This window comes from Mesocricetus auratus, unplaced genomic scaffold (genome assembly GCF_017639785.1).
Source record: "Mesocricetus auratus isolate SY011 unplaced genomic scaffold, BCM_Maur_2.0 Super-Scaffold_100676, whole genome shotgun sequence".
NCBI lineage: Eukaryota > Metazoa > Chordata > Mammalia > Rodentia > Cricetidae > Mesocricetus > Mesocricetus auratus.
The window spans coordinates 54308344-54330348 of NW_024429266.1; the positions used below are offsets into that span (position 1 = coordinate 54308344).

A 22005-nucleotide genomic window follows, 5' to 3' on the forward strand; every position below is an offset into this window, starting at 1 on the left:
CTTAATAATAAATAAAATTTAAGAAAAAAAAGAAACCCTGTCTCAAAAACCAAAAACTTCCTCTCGCTGGGCTTTTCTCTGTGTCACGTGTTGCCCACAAGACAAGGGTGTTCTCATGCTCCCTTTGTCCTCCATCAGATCTCTGGGGCTTTGCTAGGCCTTTCCTACCCCAGCTCCTCAGTAACTGTTTCAACAGTTGATTGGCAGAGTCTGCTGAGAGCCTGTCACTAGATTCTGACTTCAACATGGAGACTGAAGCAGTTAGCACCTTGGATTTGAGAACAGGATGACAAGAGGCCTTGAACAAATGCTAAAATAGGTTTGTCTTTCCTAACATGGGGACCTTTGAACCAGTCTCCGTCTGTGGCTCCACCTTTGGCTTTGCCTTCCCTCTGCAAAAGTGGAGAAAAAGCTGAGGCTCTTTGACAAAGCCAGTGGTAAACAGGACGGGCCTCCAGCCTCACCAACAGAGGCAACTGTGAGCTACAGGACAGGGATTTGAGGGCCCAGAAAATTGAGTGAGGGAGTACTGGTGGTTACTTGTAAACTCCAAGTGATTTGTTTGTTTGTTTTGTTTTTCGAGGCAGGGGTTCTCTGTATTGTTTTGGAGGCTGTCCTGGAACTCACTCTGTAGATCAGGCTAGCCTCGAACTCACAGAGATCCCCCTGCCTCTTGTCTCCCGAGTGCTGGGATTAAAGGCGTGCGCCACCAACGCCTGGCTAACTCCTACTGATTTTAGGACTGTCCCATTGCCTCCCCTGACCCTCAGCCTTCACACCTATCCTATCAGTCCTGAGTTCTGCCAATATCTTTTTTGTTTGTTTGATTGATTTTGTCTGTTGGTGTGTGTTTCCAGACATGGTTTCTCTGTGTAGCCCTGGCTGACCTGAAACTCCTTGTAGACCAGGCTGGGCTTGTGCTCGGAGATCTGCCTGCCTCTGCCTCCCGAGTGCTGAGACCAACCCCTCGCCCTACCACTGCCCAGCTTCCATTCCTATTTCATAGCTTGGGCATCAGGAGTTGTGTGGCCTGTCTCACTCACCATCTTGGGTCTGCTTGTGCTCTCACAGGACTGGAGGACAGTGTTCTAGTTACCCTCCCATCCTGAAGATGAAGCTATGCTACTGAGGATCTTTGGGAAAGGCATCAGGCTCTCCTGCCATGTCCAGCATGTAGGCAGGCCAGGACAAAGGTCCCTTGCTTCCCCTGCCTCATAGCTGCTCTCAACAGGGTCTTGGAACCAACCTTCCAAAGTACTAACTTCAAATCCAATTCTTTCTCACTTTCTTCTCCATTTGACTGGGAAAGAAAAATAATACTCAGAGGGATGGGCTAGCGATAAGATTGCTATGGCTGAGCCGGGTGTTGGTGGCACATGCCTTTAATCCCAGCACTCGGGAGGCAGAGGCAGGTGGATCTCTGTGAGTTCCAGGCTAGCCTGGTCTACAGAGCAAGTTCTAGGACAGCCTCCAAACAACACTGAGAAACCCTGTCTGGAAAAACCAAACACACACACACACACACACACACACACACATACACACACACACACACACACACACACACAAAAAGATTGCCGTGGCTGTTTCTCTGGGAGAGGCTCCATGAAGGCAAGGGTGCTAACTGATGGCTTCATTCTCTCTATCTTCCTCCTCACTTTGCTTTGGAAACCCAACCAGGTGTTCTTGGGAGAAGGAGCATATGAGCAGCCCAGGGGCTAAGAGCTGGTTCTCCCACATTCCAGGCTGAGTGACTAGGTATAGGGTGTGTCTGCCTCAGGCTGCTTTGGGGAGGTCCCCTGAGGGCCAGTGAAAATCCTACTCAGAGCCCCTGGCTCTCCAGCAGCCTTGACCTAGTGGAAAGGAGCCTGTAGTTTTGAAGATGGAGAGTGGGTCCTGTGGGGATGGGGGTGGGGGGTGGGGGGTTATGGTCATCCGACAATGGGATACCTAGAAGCAAAGGAATCACCTTTTGTTTGAGGACCAACCCCTGGGCATTGTGTGTGTCCCGTAAATGTAAATGGAGTGGAGAGAAAACACAAATCTAATACTGTGTGTCTGTGTGTGTCTGTCTGTGTGTGTGTGTTTCCAGACAGGGTCTCTCTGTGTAGCACCACTAGCTATCCTGGAACTCACTCTAGACCAGGCTGGCCTCAAACTCAGAATCCTCCTGCCTCTGCTTCCCAAGCACTGGGATCAAAGGTGTGTGCCACCACTGCCTGGCCAGATCCTGTATCTTAGAAGCAGAAAAAACTGATAGTTTAATGTGGAGAATTTGCTGAATTCATAATGTCCAAGGTTGACTCCTTGGGCAACAAAAAACAACTGGAACTGGAAGAAATGTAAAGGATTAGAGGGTGTCACGCCCTCATTCTTTGCTAGTTTCTGGTTTTGCTTTTGAGACAAGAGTCTACTGTAGCCTAAGATAACTCAAATTCCTTATGTAGCTGAGACTGACCCTGAGCCTAGAAATTTCAGAGGCCACCACGTATATCTTTTCTTAAAAGATGTATTTATTAGATATACAATGTTCTGTCTTCATGTATCCCTGCAGGCCAGAAGAGGGCACCAGATATCATTGAAGATGGTTGTGAGCCACCATGTGGTTATTGGGAATTGAACTCAGAACCTCCGGAAGACCAGCTAGTGTTCTTAATCCCTGAGCCATCTCTCCAGCCCCCACCACATATATCTTTATGCAGTGCTGGAGATTAAACCCAGGGCTTTGTGAATGCTAGGCAAGCATCTACTAACTGTGCCACATCTCCAGCCCTACCCCTTTAAAAATTAAAGCATTATTTCCTGTTATTGGGGCACATTCATGCCACCTGTGCATGTGGAGGCCAGAAGAACTTTGTGGAATCTTTTCTTTCCTGTCTTTGGGTGGCTTTTAGAGATGGAACTTAATTTATCAGATTAGGACTGCAAGGGTTTTTCTCTCTTAAGCCATCTTGCCAGCTCTTTGTTTTTCAGGCAGTATTTAGTCTAAATTGCCCAGGCTACCCTCAAGCTCAGTGTGCCTGCCTCAGCATCCTGGGTAGCTAGAATTCTAGACACAGCCTCTGGCTGATGTGCAGAAGTCCCTGTCTTTGACTACCTGAGTGCAGATGCTGAAGTATGAGTCTCCACCCTCCTCCTTGGACCACTCCCCCCCATCCCCCCCCCTTTACTCAGGGATGGTGGGAGGGATCTTCAAAGCTGGTCTCTTGTGTTTGGGCTGAGTCCACCAAGAGCCATGGATTACACAGGACTCTGAGTGGGGTGTAGAGGCACTACATGTAGGGAAAAGGCCCCAGCAACACCTCATTATTTCCCTGATTTGGTGGCCTGGACAAACCACTTATGAAGACAACTACATGTCACTTTTTTAAAAAACAATTTAGTTAACTTTATTTATGTGCATTGTTGTGAAGGTATCAGATCCACTGGAGCTGGAGTTATAGAGACTTGTGAGCTACCATGTGGGTGCTAGGAATTGAGCCTGGGTCCTCTGGAAGAGCATCCAGTGCTCTTAACCACTGAGCCATCCCTCCAGCCCCCCCTTTTTTTAAGAAAAGGTCTCACTATGTAGACCAGACTTGGCCTTGAACTCAACAAGACTCATCTACCATGGGAGTGCTGGATTTAAGGCATGCACCATCACACATGTCCAACACTGCTTTTAAATATTTTTTTGTTTTGTTTTGTTTGTTTGTTTTTCCGGACAAGGTTTTTCTCTGTGGCCTGTCCTGGAACTCGATCTGTAGACCAGGCTAGCTTCCAACTCACAGAGATCTACCTGTTTCTGCCTCCTGAGTGCTGAGAGGCACTACCATCTGGTTTGTTTGTTTGTTTTCTGGCTGATTTTAAATATTTTAAAAATTGTATTTATAGAGTTGGGCGTTGGTGGTGCACACCTTTAATCCCAGCACTCGGGAGGCAGAGGCAGGTGGATCTCTGTGAGTTTGAGGCCAGCCTGGTCTACAAATCGAGTACCAGGACAGCCTCCAAAACAATACAGAAAAACCCTGTCTTGAAAAACCAAAAAAAAAAAAAATTGTATTTATAGCCAGGCATAGTGGCACATGCCTTTAATTTCAGCACGGAGGAGACAGAGGCAGGTGGATCTCTGTTAGTTGGAAACTAGTTCCAGGACAGCCAGGACTATGTAGAGAGACCTTGTCTTAATATCCTTTATCATGTATGGGACACAGGTCATCGGGCTCCACAGTAGACACCCTTACCCACTGAGTCATCCTTCAGCCCCACATTGCTTGTTGAATGTTTTTGTATGAAGTGTGTTGTCTTTAAAGTGTTCTGGTGCTGCTTAGGGCTGCTTACACCTTTAATTCCAGCCCCAGGGTCTATCTCTGGAGTTTGAGGTCAGTCTCCCATACATAATGAAACACTGTCTCAAAAAACAAACTGTTCTGGGAATATAGCCCATTTGTAGATTTGTAGAGTGCTTGCCTAGGAAGCTCTGGGTTCAACTTCTAGCACCTCAGTTTTTTGGGTTTTTTGTTGTTGTTGTTTGTTTGTTTGTTTTCAAGACAAGGTTTCTCTGTATAGCCCTGGCTGTCCTGGAACTTACTTTGTAGACCAGGCTGGCATCAAATTCACAGAAAGCGGTCTGCCTCTGCCTCCTGAGTGTGGAATTAAAGGCTTGCTCCACCGCCCGGTTTTTTTGTTTTTTAAGTGCCTGGTAAACAGTGTATTAGAAGGCACAGTCCCTTTCTGTGTGTAATGACGTAAGTATTGGCTTTTGACCACTAGAGGGCAGCAGGCAGATACTAATTGACTGGATAGAGAAAGGAGTAATCACTAGACGAAGGCGGCTGAACCTTACCCATGTGAACTCCAGCACCTCCAGCCGACCCTAGGCAGGGAGAACGCCACAGGCACCATGTTAGACCTTTGAAGCAGTGCCCAATCTTTCCCGCTGTAGCAACCATCGTGCTTGGGTGGGCTCCAGATAGGCAAAGTGCCACCAAACGCTCTGTGGCTGGCTTGACTGGCAGGCTCAAACCACCCCTGGACCGTGAATGTGGCCCAGTGTAATGCCTAGACGCTTTCGGCACCCCAGATTCTGGATGTTGTGGAGAAAATGCCTTAGTCTCTGTAACTTTTACTGGACCCTTTTGTCCCCAGACCTCTGGACAGTTAGATGCAGCCATTCTGACCCAGTCACCGGTTCAGATTCCTCACCTTGCTTTCCCCTCCCTAGTCCAGCCCTGACCTGGCCCCCAGGGAGAATGTCCCCGGGCCAGAGGACGGCCTAAAGCACAGGTGCCCACCCCCAGCCATGTTCCCGCCACCTGCCCAGTCCAGTACCCAGGGCCCAACCCCAGAGGGTGCGGAATGACAGACTCTGACAATCATTAAACTAGCCAGGCCTGATTTCCCAGCACCGCCTGCTAGGATCTGGGCCAAGTGGCACGGAATATGCAAATCACCTGGGACCGGGAGCCCGGTCTGAAGGAAATCCCCTGCATCCAATGAGCCACCAGCTCAGGTTACAACTGGGGACGCACACTGTAGACCTGGCGGGGAGGAGCTGGCGCACTGCTCTATTTAGTACGGGTGGGGGAGCGCTCTGGCCACACTCAGCACTGCTACCTGGCGGAGCCTTCAGCCGCCCAGATTTCTTCCCTTCCTGTGGCCTCAGAAGCCTCCTTACCCGCCTGCCACATCGAACCCTGACTCTCGGTAGGGTCACATTCCCTAACTCTGGCCCCGGGAAACGTCCAGTGGATTTACAATTCTGAACTTAATTACTCTAGCTTGGAGCTTCCTAGCCGGAGTGTTAGGGCTGTGGGGGTGTTCCGGGACTGGTCAGAGACCAGATCAGTGTCTTGGAGGTACAGGGTGGTTTCTTTGGTTCAAGGGCCCAGGTGATTTGTGGAGGGAGCCCCAGCAGAGTTGGTCTCGTGGTTCCACCCTGATTGAGATTATTTTTTTTGGAGCGGAATTTCCCAGTTTGGCGCTGCCTTGGCCTGGTGCTTCTAGGCTCAAGAGATCATCCAAACCCAGCTTCCCAAGTAGCTGGTTCTTCGGGGGCTTTTTGAAGGGAAAATGTCTACAGCGACGCCGAACTCCTTCCTGCCTCTTGGCTGTAGCTGCCCAGGCTTGGCCCGCACAGAGTAATGGAAGTGCGCCTTGACCTGCACCCTCACCAACTTGTCTCTTCTTCCCAGGGGGCCTCATGGCTGCCACCTGTGAGATCAGCAACGTTTTTAGTAACTACTTCAACGCCATGTACAGTTCGGAAGACCCCACCCTGGCTCCCGCTCCTCCAGCGACTACCTTTGGCAGCGATGACTTGGTCTTGACTATGAACAACCCCCAGATGTCGCTGGAAGGTCCAGGTGAGTGCTGTGTAGTGGGGTGTCTTGAGAGACAGGACCCTTGTCTGAGAGGCTCTTGGATAAATGGGTAGGGAGAGAGGTCTCCAAAAGAACCCCAAAGCTAGGGGCTGGGGAGAATTTATTCATTTATTTATTTGAGCAGCGCTGGAGAGAGAATCCAAGCAAGACCTTATCCATGCTAGACTGTGCTGGGAGCCCCTGAGAAGCCTGTAGTGGCTGAGGTGGTGGGGAGTCTAGGGACTGTGACAGACCAAGGAAAGCTGTGAAGCCAGGGGTATCGTGATTGTGAGGATTACACCCCACATACACACAGTCCCATGGGAGGGTAGGACCTCAGACAAGATCACCAAAGGACATCAGAACTGTGGCCCGTGTTGACTCTGGCTGTTCCCCACCTTTCAGAGAAGGCAAGCTGGTCAGGCGAGCAGCCCCAGTTCTGGTCCAAGACCCAGGTTTTGGACTGGATCAGTTACCAAGTGGAGAAAAACAAATACGACGCCAGTTCCATTGACTTCTCGAGATGTGATATGGACGGCGCCACCCTCTGCAACTGTGCCCTTGAGGAGCTAAGACTGGTCTTTGGGTCTCTGGGGGACCAACTCTATGCCCAGCTTCGAGACCTCAGTAAGTCTAGGCCAGGGGAGCCACGGGGCCTCCAGAGTGAACAGGGAGGACCGGCCTTGGGAAGGACTTGGAGCTCCTCTGTCCTGCGAGAGATGGAGAGTGACCCCTCCCTGCCTCCACCAGCCTCCAGCTCTTCTGACGAACTCAGCTGGATCATCGAACTGCTGGAGAAGGATGGCATGGCCTTCCAGGAGGGCCTGGGAGACTCAGGCCCCTTTGGTGAGAGCCCATTTTATTTTCCTTTCCCAAGATATCATCTGCAACCCTCCCAACTAGAAGAAAATACTCTGCAGCCAGTTCTCAGGCCCATGGGTGGTCTCACCTGTCCTTGCTGGTCCCCCTGGGCCTCTCTAAGTAAGCTCCATCTTCCTTTCCCAGATCAGGGAAGCCCTTTTGCCCAGGAGCTGTTGGATGATGGCCGCCAGGCCAGCCCCTACTACAGCAGTACCTATGGCCCTGGAGCACCGTCCCCTGGTAGCTCTGACGTCTCTACTGCAGGTGAGAGTCCTGTCCTTGCCTCAGCCTCCCTTCTCCAAAGGCCCCAGAGTGCATCTGGTTCCCAGAATGAGCGCCTGAATCTGCAGGCAGTAGCTGGGTAGGCTGACCCCAGCACTCAAGCGGAGTTCTCCATTCCTAGGGACCACTACTCCCCAGAGCTCCCACTCCTCTGACTCCGGTGGAAGTGACTTGGACCTGGATCTCACTGATAGCAAGGTCTTCCCTACAGGTGAGTTGGGGGCTGATCTTGGGGGTCCTGGTCCAGTGTCCAGCCACTCTCTGCTCTGCTGTGGTTTCTATAGAAAGGCTCCCCAGTGACACCCGCCCTCACCCGCTTTTGGCCTTCCAACCCCTTCCTACAGATGGCTTTCCTGACTATAAGAAGGGGGAACCCAAGCACGGGAAGAGGAAACGTGGGCGTCCCCGAAAGCTGAGCAAAGAGTACTGGGACTGCCTGGAGGGCAAGAAGAGCAAGCACGGTGAGTTCCAGGGGCTGACGGACGGACGGGCTGACGGGCCTCTTCAGGCCATTGGTCACTTCTTACCTTTGTGAACAGTTGGGAGGCTCCATGGCATTAGCAATCACCTCATTACAGAGGCCTGCTTGGACTTAGAGAAGCGGGGAAACTGAGGCCTCCAAGGGGAGGTTCACAGAGACACTCCAGGCTTCCCACACAACCCCCTCTCTAACTTTTTGTGCTTGGCCCCTGTCTTGCCTGATGGAGCTTTCTGATGGTGAGGAGGCAGCTGGTAGGTGCTCAGGTGGACTCAGTCCAGTGGGCTGGAAGGCCACGACTCCAGGCACAGCCTGCTGAAGGGGCCTCGGGCTCTGTGTGTCCCAGCTGCTCTGAGCCACCTGGAGGTCACCCCAAAGGTCTTGCTTGCTGCCTCCTTCATACATACAGGCCTGCACGTATGCACTCCTGGCCTGCTTTCGTTCTTGTCCCCAGGGGATCTTTTTTTTTTTTCCAGGAAGCTGTTCCTTGGTCCTCTGGTCTATAGCCAACTCTCTGTCCCCATGTGTGCCAAGTTCTCACCAACGTGGATCCCCAGTGATCCATTCATGAGCCCCTCGGTGTCTTTCCACCTTAGCGAGATGTTTGAGCCGCAGAGAACTGTGTGCTCCGTGCAGTCCCTCCATGCGCACTGCATTATGGGGCAAAGAAAGAAGCAGCCACTGCGGCAATCCCTAAGAGGACATTGTCCAGTGCTTCTAAAACGGCCATCATGGCTTGAGCTCTTAGCATTGTTGGGATAGGCGAGGCCAGATGGCCTGCAGCAGTGAGGCACCCCATACTGACAACTGAGGAGATCTCCCCTTGTAGCCCCCAGAGGAACTCATCTGTGGGAGTTCATTCGAGACATCCTCATCCACCCTGAACTCAACGAAGGCCTCATGAAGTGGGAGAATCGGCATGAGGGTGTGTTCAAGTTCCTTCGCTCAGAGGCCGTGGCCCAGCTATGGGGCCAAAAGAAAAAGAACAGCAACATGACCTATGAGAAGCTGAGCCGGGCCATGAGGTGAGCTGGTGGCTAGCACCTGTCCTATAGGGATGCACGCCAGCATCCCCTGATCTGTCGGAGACCTCTAACTGGACTCTACTGTCTTCTGCTAGGTTACTTGTGACAAGTGTGAGGCTCACAGGGAGGGAACAAGGCCAGGGTTGGCCTAGTTGGTTCGTTGGCCCGTTGAAGCGCGAGGAAAGCATTTGTCAGACGTCTGAGCACACAACTCCGGCTAACATTTCTGATTTCTGTAGATTTGTCCTCAGAAAGACACTCAGGGACAGAGCAGTGTATTCACAGCTCAGCTCCTTTGCCCTGGGTGCCAGGTAGAGGACGAGTTTGGCATCAAGCCCCTCTGTCCCTATGTTCATGTGCCTTCGTGAAAAGCCCCAGGACATAGCCAGAAGGCACAGAGAAGTTAATGCAGAAACAGGTGCTGGGCCATAATTATAGGTCAATGTGGCGTCAGCAGGTGGGACCAGGGAAGGCTCAGGGCAGCCAGCAAGGCCAGGGGGACCCTCAGTACATAGCATGGCTCCTGCCTGCACCTCTGACCATGCTTTTCCTGCCCAGGTACTACTACAAACGGGAGATACTGGAACGGGTGGACGGCCGTCGGCTCGTCTACAAGTTCGGCAAGAACTCCAGTGGCTGGAAAGAGGAAGAGATCATAGAGAGTCGGAATTAAGGGTCTGGACTGCACCCAGGACCTGGCTCAGACACAAACTTGAACTGAAGCCTTCTTGGAAGGACAGGCAGGCTGGAAGGCCCCCTTCATGTGGATGTGTTCCCTGTGTTGCTGTAGAGAGGAGGAACCCGTCCGTCGGCTGTGTCGTATCATGAAGTGCAGCCTGTGTGGCCTCTCCTTGCCCTCCTTTTGGAATTACAAGCCCCAGGGTTTGAAGCGACTTGTTCGCTGACTCTACAGCTGTGAATCCAGCTCCTTCCAGCCCCAGCACTGACTGCCAAAGAGACCCACCTGCAGATGCCTGGGCTCAGCTGAGGAGGCTGGGGAGACATGGGAGGAGGAGGAGGGTGTAGGGACAGAAGAGGCAGGGTTGTCTTCTCCAGCACTTCGTCCTGGACTGACTTCCTTCTCTCGGCCCGGTACTCAGGCTCCCACAGGCGGGGGTTAGAGCATCCCTAATTTATGTGCTATAAATATTCCAGTTGTACATAGAGAGCTATTTTTTCTAAAGCATCCCCCTCCCTGCTCTTCTCCCACTCTGAGTTCTGGGGCTCCTAACTGGACCAGCAAGAAGTGGGGTGATGCCAGACCCCTCAAGATGGGGTTCCTGGAGGCTTAGGCCTCCAATAAAGCGCCTTCTAAGCTTTTTCTAACCTTGGTCTGAGTTGTGTATTGAAATCTGGGGCTATAGACTGGATAAGGCATGGAGGAGAGATAAACATGCAGAAATATGTATGTGAGGCCTGGGTGTGTGGACTTGTGTAGCCAGAGGCTGAAAAGAGAGCAAAGAAAATGGCTGAGGCTGTGAAAGCACTCCAGGCTTCACGAAGGTGGGACAAGGCTTTAGAAACTGGACTAGGCACGAGGCAGGCAGATCTCTGGGAGTTCAAAGTCAGCTGGAGCTTGTTTCAGGACAGCTAGGGCTATTACACAGAGAAACCCTGTCTCGAAAAAAAAAAAACAAAAAGAAAAAAGAAACTGGACGAGAACTATCCTGTTGCCACCAACCACATGTTCAGTGACCTTGGTCAAATCTGTCTTCTTCAGGGCTGCTTCCTCTTGTACAACAAGAGTTTGGATCTGATGTCCTCCCAGAAGTCTAGAATTGCAAGTCTAGCCTTGTGAACAGACGCCTTTGCATTCTAGCCAATTTGGCTTCATGCTAAAGACCTGTAATCTGAATCCGAGCTTTTGTGACTGACATGCAATCACAGATACGATCTTGTAAAGTGAAAAAGTAAAACAAAATGGAGATGAATGCTTGATGAGAAAGATGGGAGCTGATCACTGTTGACAGCTAAGTCTTTAGTCAGGCACTGGGCTAAACGCCCCCTCTCCCACTTAGTCTCATTGCATCCTCTTCTAGAGATTATCCTGGAAGAGATGCAGAAAGTGAGATTCCCTAGATGTTGCTAGGCTCCGCCCTTTAGCTTGGACTTGGGAGGTCTCCAACTTGGTTTTTGGTTGTTTTGTTCATATTTGGAGACAGTGAGACAGGATTTCGTAGCACAGACCAGACTGTGCCTCAAGCTGCCCCCACACCTTCCATCCCTGAGTCCTGGGATGAAAGGCATACACCACACCACCTGAATCTTTCTAAGTTATGTGTGTAATTTTTGTCTTTAACATTTTGGTACAGAAAATGTTTCATTGGATATTCTCAATAAAGAAAATATTTTGAACTTGAAATGTTAAGGAAAGAACATGCCTTTAATCCCAGCACTGAGGAGGCAGAGGCAGGTGGATCTCTGTGAGTTCAAGGTCAATCTGGTCTACAGAAGGAGTTCCAGGATACCTAGCACTACAGAGATGCCCTGTCTCAAAAAAAAAAAGTTGAGGCCCTAATTTCTTGAGTCTCTCCATGCTGCTTGTCTCTGGTGCTGGGATCTGAACTGTGCTCAAAACCTGGCCATGTTTGTCTGTCTGTCCACGGTGTTAGTGATTCTTCCGCTAGGATACTTGCCCACATGCACAAAGTGAGGTGCTGTTGGTGAGGGTGGTAGCTCACTCGCCTGTAAGGCCAGAGCTTGAGGAACAGAAGCAAGATGATCTCTGTTGAGGCAGGGTTTCTCTGTGTAGCTTTGGAACCTATCCTGGAATTCCAACTGTAGACCAGACTGGCCTGGAACTCAGAGCGATTTGCCTGTCTCGGTCTCCTGAGTGCTGGGATTAAAGCTTGTTTTGGTTTTTCGAGACAGGGTTTCTCTAACAGTCCTGGCTGTCCTACCACTTTGTAAAACAGGCTGGTCTCAGATTCATCGATTGATTCGCCTGACTCTGCTTCCCAAGTGCAGGGATTAAAGGTGTGACCATGACTGTTCTGCCGCTGTGAGTTTTAAAGTCACCCTGGTGACCAATGTTCTAAGCCCAGCCAAAGTATGTAGAGAGACTCTTAGTACTCCTGTGTCCTGTCCCACCCCCATCACACACACACACACACACACAACCAAGCCAGCCGTTGTGTAAGTAAACTCATTAACGCCTGTTGCCTTGGAAATACCAGATTATTCTATTTCCTGAGGAGTGCAGATAAAGAAGGAATCTTGCAAAGAGGAGTATCTTGTGTTATGTCTGGAAACGGGGCTTGCTCTAGAGAAGCAATGAGTCCTGAAAAGAATAAGGAGGTTGGTTGAAGAGACTAGCCGAGTTGTGAGAGAACCTAGACTCTTTCTCAAGCCATCTTGGAACAAGTCTACATCTTGTCAAGAGTGGAGGTTTTTGCTGTTGTGGCCATCTAACTGGGGAAGCTTGGGCTCCACTTGGCCAAACAATGACCTCATTTGTATGTGCCACACACTGCTAGTTTCTCTTTGAGCTGTCTCTGGAGTCCTTTCTTCCTTAAAGAGACAACCTCTTGTTGAGGAATGTCTGCTAATCAAAAGCAGGGGGGGGGGTTGAGGAGAGGCCATCCTTGCTATGCTTCCCTAGATCATCAAGTCTCCTCAGCTCCAAAGAGGAAACCTCCGAGGGAGTCTCACTTGTTCGGTATGTGTGGGCCAAGAGGACCCTGTCAAGACTCTGACACTGCTGAGGCAACTAGCCGCGCGGCCCAAGCAGACCTTTGTCCTGCCCTCCTCAGCTGATAGGTGCTTCCCTCATCCCACTAATAAGGGGTCCATCCCATAGCCCTCCAAAAAGGCCAGGTGTTCCAGTTCACTGATGGGAGCAAAAGCTGGCCCAAGGTCACTGATCAGGTGGGAGTAGGGACCAGAAACCCAGCATTCCTGCCTAGGCCTAGGGCAGTCCTCAGAGACAGCCTTTTATGATGGAGTTTCACTCTAGAACCAAACCTGTCTTTAATTCCATGTTGTAGCCCAGGCATACCTTAAACTAGCATTGATCTTGCCTCAGCCTCCCACATGGTAGGATTCGTTGGGGGTTTTGTTCTTTTTTTTTTTTTTTTTTTTTGAGATAGGATCTCACTTTGTAGACCAATAGACTAACAACCCAGAGTTCAATATGAAGCTCAGGATGGCCTCAAACTTTTTGATCCTCTTGCTTCAGCCTCTAAAGGCTACCATGCCCAGCCTCTGGGAAGCATCGCTTACCTAAATCTTTCTCAATACTTCTCTCTTCCCTCCACCCAACAGGACTTGTGATGTCCTGCAGACCCCTAGGCTGGCATTTCTCAGCTCTCTGTGGAAGCCAGAACACTTAGCCCAAGTCTCACCAGCCCAGGGACCATCCTGTCCCCTGCCACCTGTCCTGGGTCCTCTAGGTGTGTCTTGGGAGGGGCTGTTTATATACTGCCCTGAGCTGGTCACCTCTTATCAACTTCTGTGGGATCATGTGTGTTACTGGGTGGGTCAGAGAGAGGTCAACCCTCCAGGGCCTGGGTGTGCCTAATGGGCCCAAGCCTTGGGTGCTGGGCTGGCTGCCATGCCTTCTCTGAATGGTCCCCAGAATTCCACAGCCCCACCCTCCCAAACTAGCTTTGCAGTTACTCCCGGAGGGAGGTGAAGAAGTGGGAAGCTCTTGTTATTTTGTTTTCTTTTGTTTTTTACACTGCGCCTTCATCACTGGAAAAGGGTTCATTCATTGACTGCTATGCTGGGCCTTTTTTTTTTTTTTTTTTTTTTTTTTTTTAGTTTTTTTGAGACAGGGTTTCTCTGTATTGTTTTTTGGACCATGTCCTGGAACTCGCTCGGTAGACCAGGCTGGTCTCGAACTCACAGAGATCCGCCTGCCTCTGCCTCCCGAGTGCTGGGATTAAAGGCGGGCGCCACCACCGCCCGGCCTATGCTGGGCCTTTCGACTTTAGCCAACACATTGTGCCTCTCTGCTCTCCCAAGGTAGGAACTTCAGTAAGGGACTTTTTTAGTTTTTCCCATCTGTCCATTTGTTCACTTCTGTCCCTTACCCAGTATCAGCACCTCAAAGGAGCAGAAATTGTCAGCACCTAGCACAGAGGGGACTTCATCAGTGACTCTCAAACTGTGCCTCGCTCACAGGAGCACACACCACTGGTGCCACAGAGACAGCTCGCCCCTACACGCCACAATCACACATACGGCAAACACTACATATCGCACAATTACATACACCACCCACACTGGCAACAGTCTCACACTCAAACCATCCTTCATCCTGTGCGCTTGCATGCATGGCAAGCACCTCATACTCAGAGGCCACACAGTTTGATACATTGAGGACTCCCCCCTGCCACACACACACATATTCAGCCCTTACTTACACAACCACATGAACTCACAAGCAGACTCGGCTCCTGCAGTGAGGTCAGCCTCCCAGACTGCCACCTCCTTTTGTTTACAGCTCCTCCCTTCCCTGGGCCAAGTGGCCCCTTCTTTGAACCATTTTCTGCTCTCCCTCTGAGTGGATTATCCTTTCCCTCCATTGAAAATGGAATTTTTTGTTTTTAGTTTCAGTTTTGTTTTGTTTTTCCAAGACAGGGTTTCTTTGTGTAGCTCTGGCTGTCCTGGAACTAGCTCTGGAGACCAGGCTGGCCTCGAACTCACAGGAATCCACCTGCTTCTGCCTCCCAAGTGCTAGGATTAAAGGTGGGTACCACCACTGGCCGGCCCAAAAATGGAATTTTTGAATTTAAAGAAGTTGCAGAGCCCAGAGCAGAGTGAAACCGTGGGCCCTCCTCTAGAAACTATTTAAATCTGATCCAACTGTCTCAAACCTGTGATCCCAACTCATGGGAGGATGAGGCAGGTGGACTGCTGTTGAGTTCCCAGCTCAAAACAAACAAACAAAATAGCCAAACTTAAAACTTCAAAAAGGTAGCAGCAAGGGCTTTACCTCAGACATGCGTCCATCTTGCCGGGTCTCCCTGCCCCACTGGCCTGTGAGGTGCTATACACCCAACCTGCCTCTGCTACAAGGAAGTTTTCAACAATCACAGAACATAGAGCAAGCTGTTAGCTTTTTTTTTGAAGGGGGTGGTAGCAGAACAAAGGGAACAAAATGAATCTACATCTTCCCTTTAAAAGCTCAGAAGATCCGGCAAGCTGAACCTCTACAGCTACTGGATTACATTCTGACCAAGTAGAATGAATCACACCGTGTCAGGCTGGAGGACCAAAGGATAGGAAGATCACTTGAGTGTTCAGGCCTAGATGGGTCAATAGAGCAGAGATGCCCTGATTAGATAGATAGATGGATAGATAGATAGATAGATAGATAGATAGATAGATAGATAGATGGACAGACAGATAGATGGATCTATATATATCCACACACACACACACACACACACACACACACAGAATCATGCTATTCCCTAAGTTATCAGCATCACTCGTACACAGTACTTCCATAGCCTGGGTGCATGTCTGCTTTTCCACTTACTTCTGCATTCTGGGATTGTGTTTGATGCCACTCTACCTGACAAAGTGATGGGCTTGCAGAGGATGTCCTCAAATACATGAATGATGGTGCTGAGGTTCCTGGGTATGGAAAAGCAGGCAGCTCTTTCTATTCTGAGAGTTTGAGATGGGGACCAAGAGAACCTTTTATACTTACTGGGAAGTATTACATTGTTCTCGTCTGCAAGATCATTTTGTTTCTTTGTTTTTAGACAAGCTCTCTCTTCACAGCCCTGACTGTCCTGAAACTCACTGTGTAGACGAGGCTAGCTTTGAACTCACAGAAATCCACCAACTCCTGCCTCTGGAGTGCTGGGATTAAAGGTGTGTGCCCACACCCGGCTCATGATCATTCTTGAGTCAATGTAGTGCATAGCATATTATGGGTCCTCATCATACTGGAGGAACTGTATAAGCAACAGTGTCCAAAGACACCTGCCAGTGCCCAACAGTCTTGCCTCTCCTTGCTGAGGGAGGACACTTAGTAGACTCTCATCTGTTTTTTTTTTTTTTTTTGGTTTTTCGAGACAGGGTTTCTCTGTGGCTTTGGAGCCTGTCCTGGAACTCGCTCTGTAGACCATGCTAGTCTCAAACTCACAGAGATCTGCCTGCCTCTGCCTCTCGAGTGCTGGGATTAAAGGCGTGTGCCACCACCGCCCGGCTTAGACTCTCATCTGATACAGTAGCTCTTCGTATATGCTCCCCATCCATCATCTTTACACTTTAGAAAGTAGCCCCCGAAGAATAGAGGGCCTTGGGTGGAGCCCAGGGAATTCAAAGTCATCTCCCTAGCACTTGAAACAAGTGGGAACTGAGACATCAGAGAGGCTTCAAAGCAGCAGAGTTAGGAAGTTAGGAAACCAGGGCTTGAATCGTGTCTCCCTGACCTTCTCACAGCTCCACAACTGACCTCTTTGACAGGTGCTAAGTAACACTAACAGTTCACGCATGCTCAGTTGCCCCAATTCCACCGTTAGATATAAGATGAGCAGTTTTGGGAATCGCTCTACTGATAAACAAAAGCGCCAATCGTGAGGTAGGTTCAATCAAGGCAACTATGCAAAGACCCAAGAATCGTTGGGAAGGATGAGAAGGGAGCTCTCGTGAGATCCTCAAGGCGGCCGCTCCTAGGGAATGCTGCCTGCTTCTCATCCTACAGCCCTGCTGCTGGTGCTGCTGCTACGTGCAGAGCTAGGCTGGGGCGGCAGCAGCAAGTAGGACAGCTCAGCTGCCCGTTACTGGAACCAGCACATCAACTATAGAGCTGATCCAGGAAGCCACGCCCAGTGTCCGCGTGACTCAGTCTCACCTGCCAACCTCCACACCTGCCGGCCTCTGTGACCCGCTCGGCAGGGCTGACGGGAAAGTCTGAACATGCAAGGCATGCTGGGATTTAGAGTCCATGTGTCTCAAGCCAGGCTCCAAGAGCCCCAGTAAGGCAGGGCCAGGGTCGGGGAGGGAGATGGAAACCAGCCATTACTGCGGAGACGACAGACCGTCATCTACTCTCTCCCCATTAATAACTGTAAGCGAAACATGACTGTGGCTAAGGACTCCAGAAAACCATTCTCCCTCTTTCCTTCTCACAGGGTGCCTCCCCGGAGCCCCTCACAATCTCATGAAGCTGAGGCTGGCTGGCCTTGAACCCAGTATGTAGTCCTGAATGACCTGAACACCTGATACTTGTGCCTCCACCTTCCAAGTTCCAGGATTACAGGTGTGATACACCACACCCAGTCTTATTACTCTTCACATATCAAATTGGCAAAGAGTAGAAATGTTGAAGTAGGTGTGGTGGCTCACATCAGCAATTACAGCACTCAGGAGCTAGCAATAAATTCAAGGCCAACAAGCCCATACGGAGCTACCCAGTGAGACCCAGTCTCAAAAAACAAAAAACAAACAAACAAAAAGATAAAGAAAATGCTCCTGAAACCGGGCGGTGGTGGTGCACACCTTTAATCCCAGCACTCGGGAGGCAGAGGCAGGTGGATCTCTGTGAGTTCGAGGCCAGCCTGGTCTCTAGAGAGGCTCCAAAACATTACAGAGAAACCCTGTCTCGAAAAAACAAAACAAAACAAAACAAAAAAATGCTCCTGGGTATGGTGACATATACTTGCAATCCTAGCGCTCGGGAGGTGGAACTTTATGGTCATCTTTGGATACCTAGCAAGTTTCAAGCCAGCCTGGACTTAGAGACTTGGACCAAAAAAAAAAAAAAAAAAAAAAAAAAAGAGAGAGAGAGAGAGAGAAAAAAAATTAGGTATGATGGCACACAGTATCCCACTTGGAAGCAGAGGCAAGAGAAGTGTAGTTGTAGGCTGCCTGCTAGGTCTATATAGAGTTCCAGACCAGCCAGGGTTACACAGTTAAACCTGAGGGAGAAGGAGGGGGAGGGAGGAGAGGAAGAGGAGAGGAGGGGAAGAGAAGGGAGAGAATGAGGGAGAGAAGAAATAGGTATCTATAGGTTTTTCGAGACCTCTCAAGGTTATTATTTAATCTCTCAGTACTTTGTGGGGGTTTTTTAAATGTTGTTTTTTAGAAAAAAAAATATACAGAGTTTCTCTGTGTAACAGTTCTGGCTGTCCTGAAACTCACTCTGTAGACCAGGCTGCCCTTGAACTCACAGAGATCTGTCTGTCCCTGCCACCTGAGTGCTGGGATTAAAGGCATGTGCCACCACCACTGAGCTAGCACTTTGTATTTTATTTTGTGCACATGTACTATATGCATATATACTTGTCCTTGTGTTGAGTGTGTGTGTCCGGGTGCGTGTATGTGGGAGTACCTGTGTGTGATATAAACTTTGGGTGTCTTCCTCTATAGAGCTCCATTTTGTTTATTTATTTATTTATTTTGTTATTACTAATTTTTTATTATGAGGCAGGGTCTCTTTGTTTAGTATTGGCTGTCCTAGAATTCACTATGTAGAACAGGCTAGCCTCAAACTCACAGAGTTCCTCTTGTCACTGCCTGTAGCGTGATATGATTAAAAACCTGCCCCACCACACAATGCAACCCAGTTATCTTTTGAAACAGCGTTTCTCACTGAATTTGGAGCTTGGTGATTTGCCTAGACTAGCCGAAGTGTCGACTGTCCATGTCATGGGCTCAGTTTCCTGCCTCTCCCAATGTTGAAGACCTACAAGTCAGGCCTTCTCATCAACCAGGGGTGTTGACATTCCTGACTAGAGGAGTCTTGATCTATGGGAAGTGGGCGTATGGTGTGCTGGGCGTACGGCGTGAGTAGCAGCATCTCAGGCCTCTCCTGTCAGAAGCCTCTGTGTAGCAACCCCAGCCCCAGAGACGTCAAACAAAATGTCTCCAGCCGTTGTCAAATGTCCTCCAGTGGGCAAGAGACTCTGCTCCCAGGACCACGGGGCTAAATAGGATCCCAAGAGAGTACAGGACTTTGCTCGCCCTCTCGGAGGCAGAAGATTCCGTTCCTCGTTGCCTCAGAAAGAAAACTGCCCAGCAGCTTAAGGCCACCGCCTCTCCCTATGACACCCAGCTCTTCCTCCGGTCCCGCCCCTCTTCTCCCTCCTGCTCTTCCTCTTCTCCAGGAGAGGGTCCAGCTGGGGCTTCAGGCCTTCCTCAGCATTGGCTTCTCAGGACTGACTCACCCAGGGAGGCTCCCTACAGCCTCCTGTCTTCCTCCGGAGCCCCAAGAGAGGCCTGTGGGGAAGAGGCCATGAGTTCCAGAGACTGTCTTCTGGCATAAAAGCCCTCACTCAAGCCTTTAGCACTTTGTCAAAGATACTAGCAAAATTCCTTCTGCCAGAGGGTGTGTTTCCCCCTTGCTCTGCTTGGAGAGCCTGCTTACCTTGTGTCTTCTTGCAGGCGCCTGTCTTGCCTTGAGTTCTAGGTTACCCTGCTGCCCTGCGACCTCAGCTCTGACCCCTCTGACCGGTTCAAGAAGTGCTATCATTTTATAGTTTGTCTTCTTTGTTATGAACAAAGCTCTTTTCAGCTTCCCGCATTCTGAGTAAAAGGCAGCCTTGGTTCACTCTTATTTTGAGACAAGGTTGCTATGTTGCCCTGACTGGCCTTGAACTCAAACCAGTCCTCCTGCCTCTGCCTCCCAAATGGTAGTCTAGATTATAGGTGTACACTACCAAGGTACAATTTTTATGTGATGCCAGGCATCAACTCCAGGGATCCTGCATATGCACTCTACCCACTGAATTCTACATATATCTCCAGATGTTTCTTTTTTTCCCCCTATTATTGCTCTGATGACATTATAAGAAAATAAAAATTAGCAGGATATCATGGTTGCCGTCTTGTAATCCAGAGCCATGTGTGGTAGTGCATGCCTTTGATCCTGGCACATGGGGGGCAAAGGTAGGTGGATCTCTCTGAGCTCAAGACCAGCCTGGCCCACGTAGTGAGTTCCACCAGGCTGGCCTCGAACCCACAGAGATCCACCTGCCTCTACCTCCCGAGTGCTGGGATTAAAGGTATGTGCCACCAACGCCTGATAAAGCAGAAGGGTTGCTGAAAGTTCATAGCCACCCTGGGTAAGATAGTGACTTTCAGGCCAGCCTAGGCTACAGAGTGAGACCATCTCAATATAAAAGTAGGCTCAGTATGCCGGTGAATACTTGTAATCCAGAACTTCAGAGGCTAAGGCAGGAAGATCACACATTAAAGTCTGAGGCTAGCCCAAACTTCAATAATAAAATCCCCTTTCAAAATACAAAGCAAGCTGAGTATGGTGGCACGCGCCTGCCTGTTAATCCAGTGTTTGGTAAAGGAGGGAAGGTCAGCAGCCCAAGATCACCCTTCACGACATTGGGAGTTCAAGGCCAGCCTGAGTTATCTAAGGCCCTATCTCAAAAAAGAAAACAAAAAACCACTTTCAGTTAGCCTGGAAATAGGGATAAGAATAATCAGTGTAAGTGGTGACACAACCCTTGGGAGGCTGAGGCAACAGAATTGCCTGCTTCGACTGGTGGTAGGGGCGCTCGCCTTTAATCCCAGCACTCGGGAGGCAGAGTTCGAGACCCACCTAGTCTACAAGATCGAGTTCCAGGACAGACTCCAAAGCCACAGAGAAACCCTGTCTCAAAAAACAAAACAAAAACAACAACAACAAAAAAAGAATTGCCTGCTTCAAGTTTCTTCTCTTCAGATATATAGTTCAAGTCTGTCTCTCTAACATTCATACACACATGCACTTTCCTGTGTCCCATATATAAGTTAACTATGTCAGCCTCTTTAGAACACTTGAGAATTTAAGATCTACACATCCACTGGGCCCCCGGCGGCACACACCTTTTATCCCAGCACTCTGGAGGCAGAGGCAGGAGGATCTCTGTGAATTCAAAGCCAGCCGAACAAACAACATATATATGCCCTTTGATAAAAGTGATTTTGCTTTCAGAACTTTTTTTTTTTTTTTTTTGGTTTTTCAAGACAGAGTTTCTCTGTGGCTTTAGAGGCTGTTCTGGAACTCACTTTGTAGACCAGGCTGGTCTTGCAAAACTTTTTTTTTGTTTGTTTGTTTTTTGTTTTTGTTTTTACGAGACAAGGTTTCTCTGTATTGTTTTGGAGGCTGTCAGACCAGCCTGGCCTCGAACTCACAGAGATCCTCCTGCCTCTGCCTCCCAAGTGCTGGGATTAAAGGCGTGCCATCACCGCCCTGCTCTTTTTTTTTTTTAAGATAGGGTTTTTCAGTGTAGCCCTGGCTGTCCTACAACTCATTCTGTAGACCAATCTGGCCTTGGACTCACAGAGATCCATCTGCCTCTGCCTCCTGAGTGCTGGGATTAAAGGCGTGCACCACCACCATCTGGCTAACCATTTAAAAATAATAAAATAAATATATCATGACGGAGCCGGGCGTTGGTGGCGCAAGCCTTTAATCCCAGCACTTGGGAGGCAGAGGCAGGTGGATCTCTGTGAGTTCGAGGCCAGCCTAGTCTACAAGAGCTAGTTCCAGGACAGCCTCTAAAGCCACTGTCTCGAAAAACCAAAAAAAAAAAAAAAAAAATCATGACGGAGAGGCAGGCGGATCTCTGTGAGTTCGAGGCCAGCCTGGTCTACAGAGCGAGTTCCAGGACAGCCTCCAAAACAATACAGAGAAACCCTGTCTTGAAAAACAAAAAACAAGCAAACAAAAAAATCATGACGGGCACTTACCTTTAATCCTGGCAATTGGGAGATGAAGGCTGACAGATCTTTTCCAATTTGAGGTAAGCCTGGTCTACAACAGTGAGTTCCAGGTCAATTGCTACTACATGCTGAGATCCTGTCTCAAAACAAGTACCCCCCACCCAAAAGAAAGGGAGACATGAAGATGGCTCGGTGGCTGAGAACATGCACGGTCCCTGCAGGAGACCTAGGCTATGTTCCTAGCACCCATGCCAGGCAGCTCACAACCTCCAGCAACTCCAGCTCCAGGGCATCCTCTGGCCTCTGAGGTATACTCATGTGCACCTACTCCCAGACAGATACGTATTAGTAACTAAAAATAAAAAAGTTCTTTGGGGAGGGGGTGAGACAGGGTATA

At 49.6% G+C, this 22005-nt stretch overlaps 1 protein-coding gene across 2 annotated transcripts; it reads left to right on the top strand.

The window, feature by feature from the left end:
• Positions 1 to 5537: 5537 nt before the first annotated feature.
• Positions 5538 to 10313, top strand: Elf3 (E74 like ETS transcription factor 3). Of its 2 annotated transcripts, XM_005073395.4 has the most exons (9): positions 5538 to 5685; positions 6174 to 6344; positions 6747 to 6968; positions 7092 to 7187; positions 7347 to 7466; positions 7606 to 7695; positions 7829 to 7945; positions 8792 to 8987; positions 9546 to 10313. In XM_005073395.4, the coding sequence occupies exons 2-9, from the start codon at positions 6182 to 6184 to the stop codon at positions 9658 to 9660; spliced, it is 1119 nt and encodes a 372-aa protein (XP_005073452.1). In that variant the 5' UTR covers positions 5538 to 5685; positions 6174 to 6181; the 3' UTR covers positions 9661 to 10313. The 2 variants fall into 2 exon arrangements, with proteins under 2 accessions (XP_005073452.1, XP_012971356.1); XM_013115902.3 differs by having other exon boundaries at positions 6747 to 7187.
• Positions 10314 to 22005: the final 11692 nt, after the last annotated feature.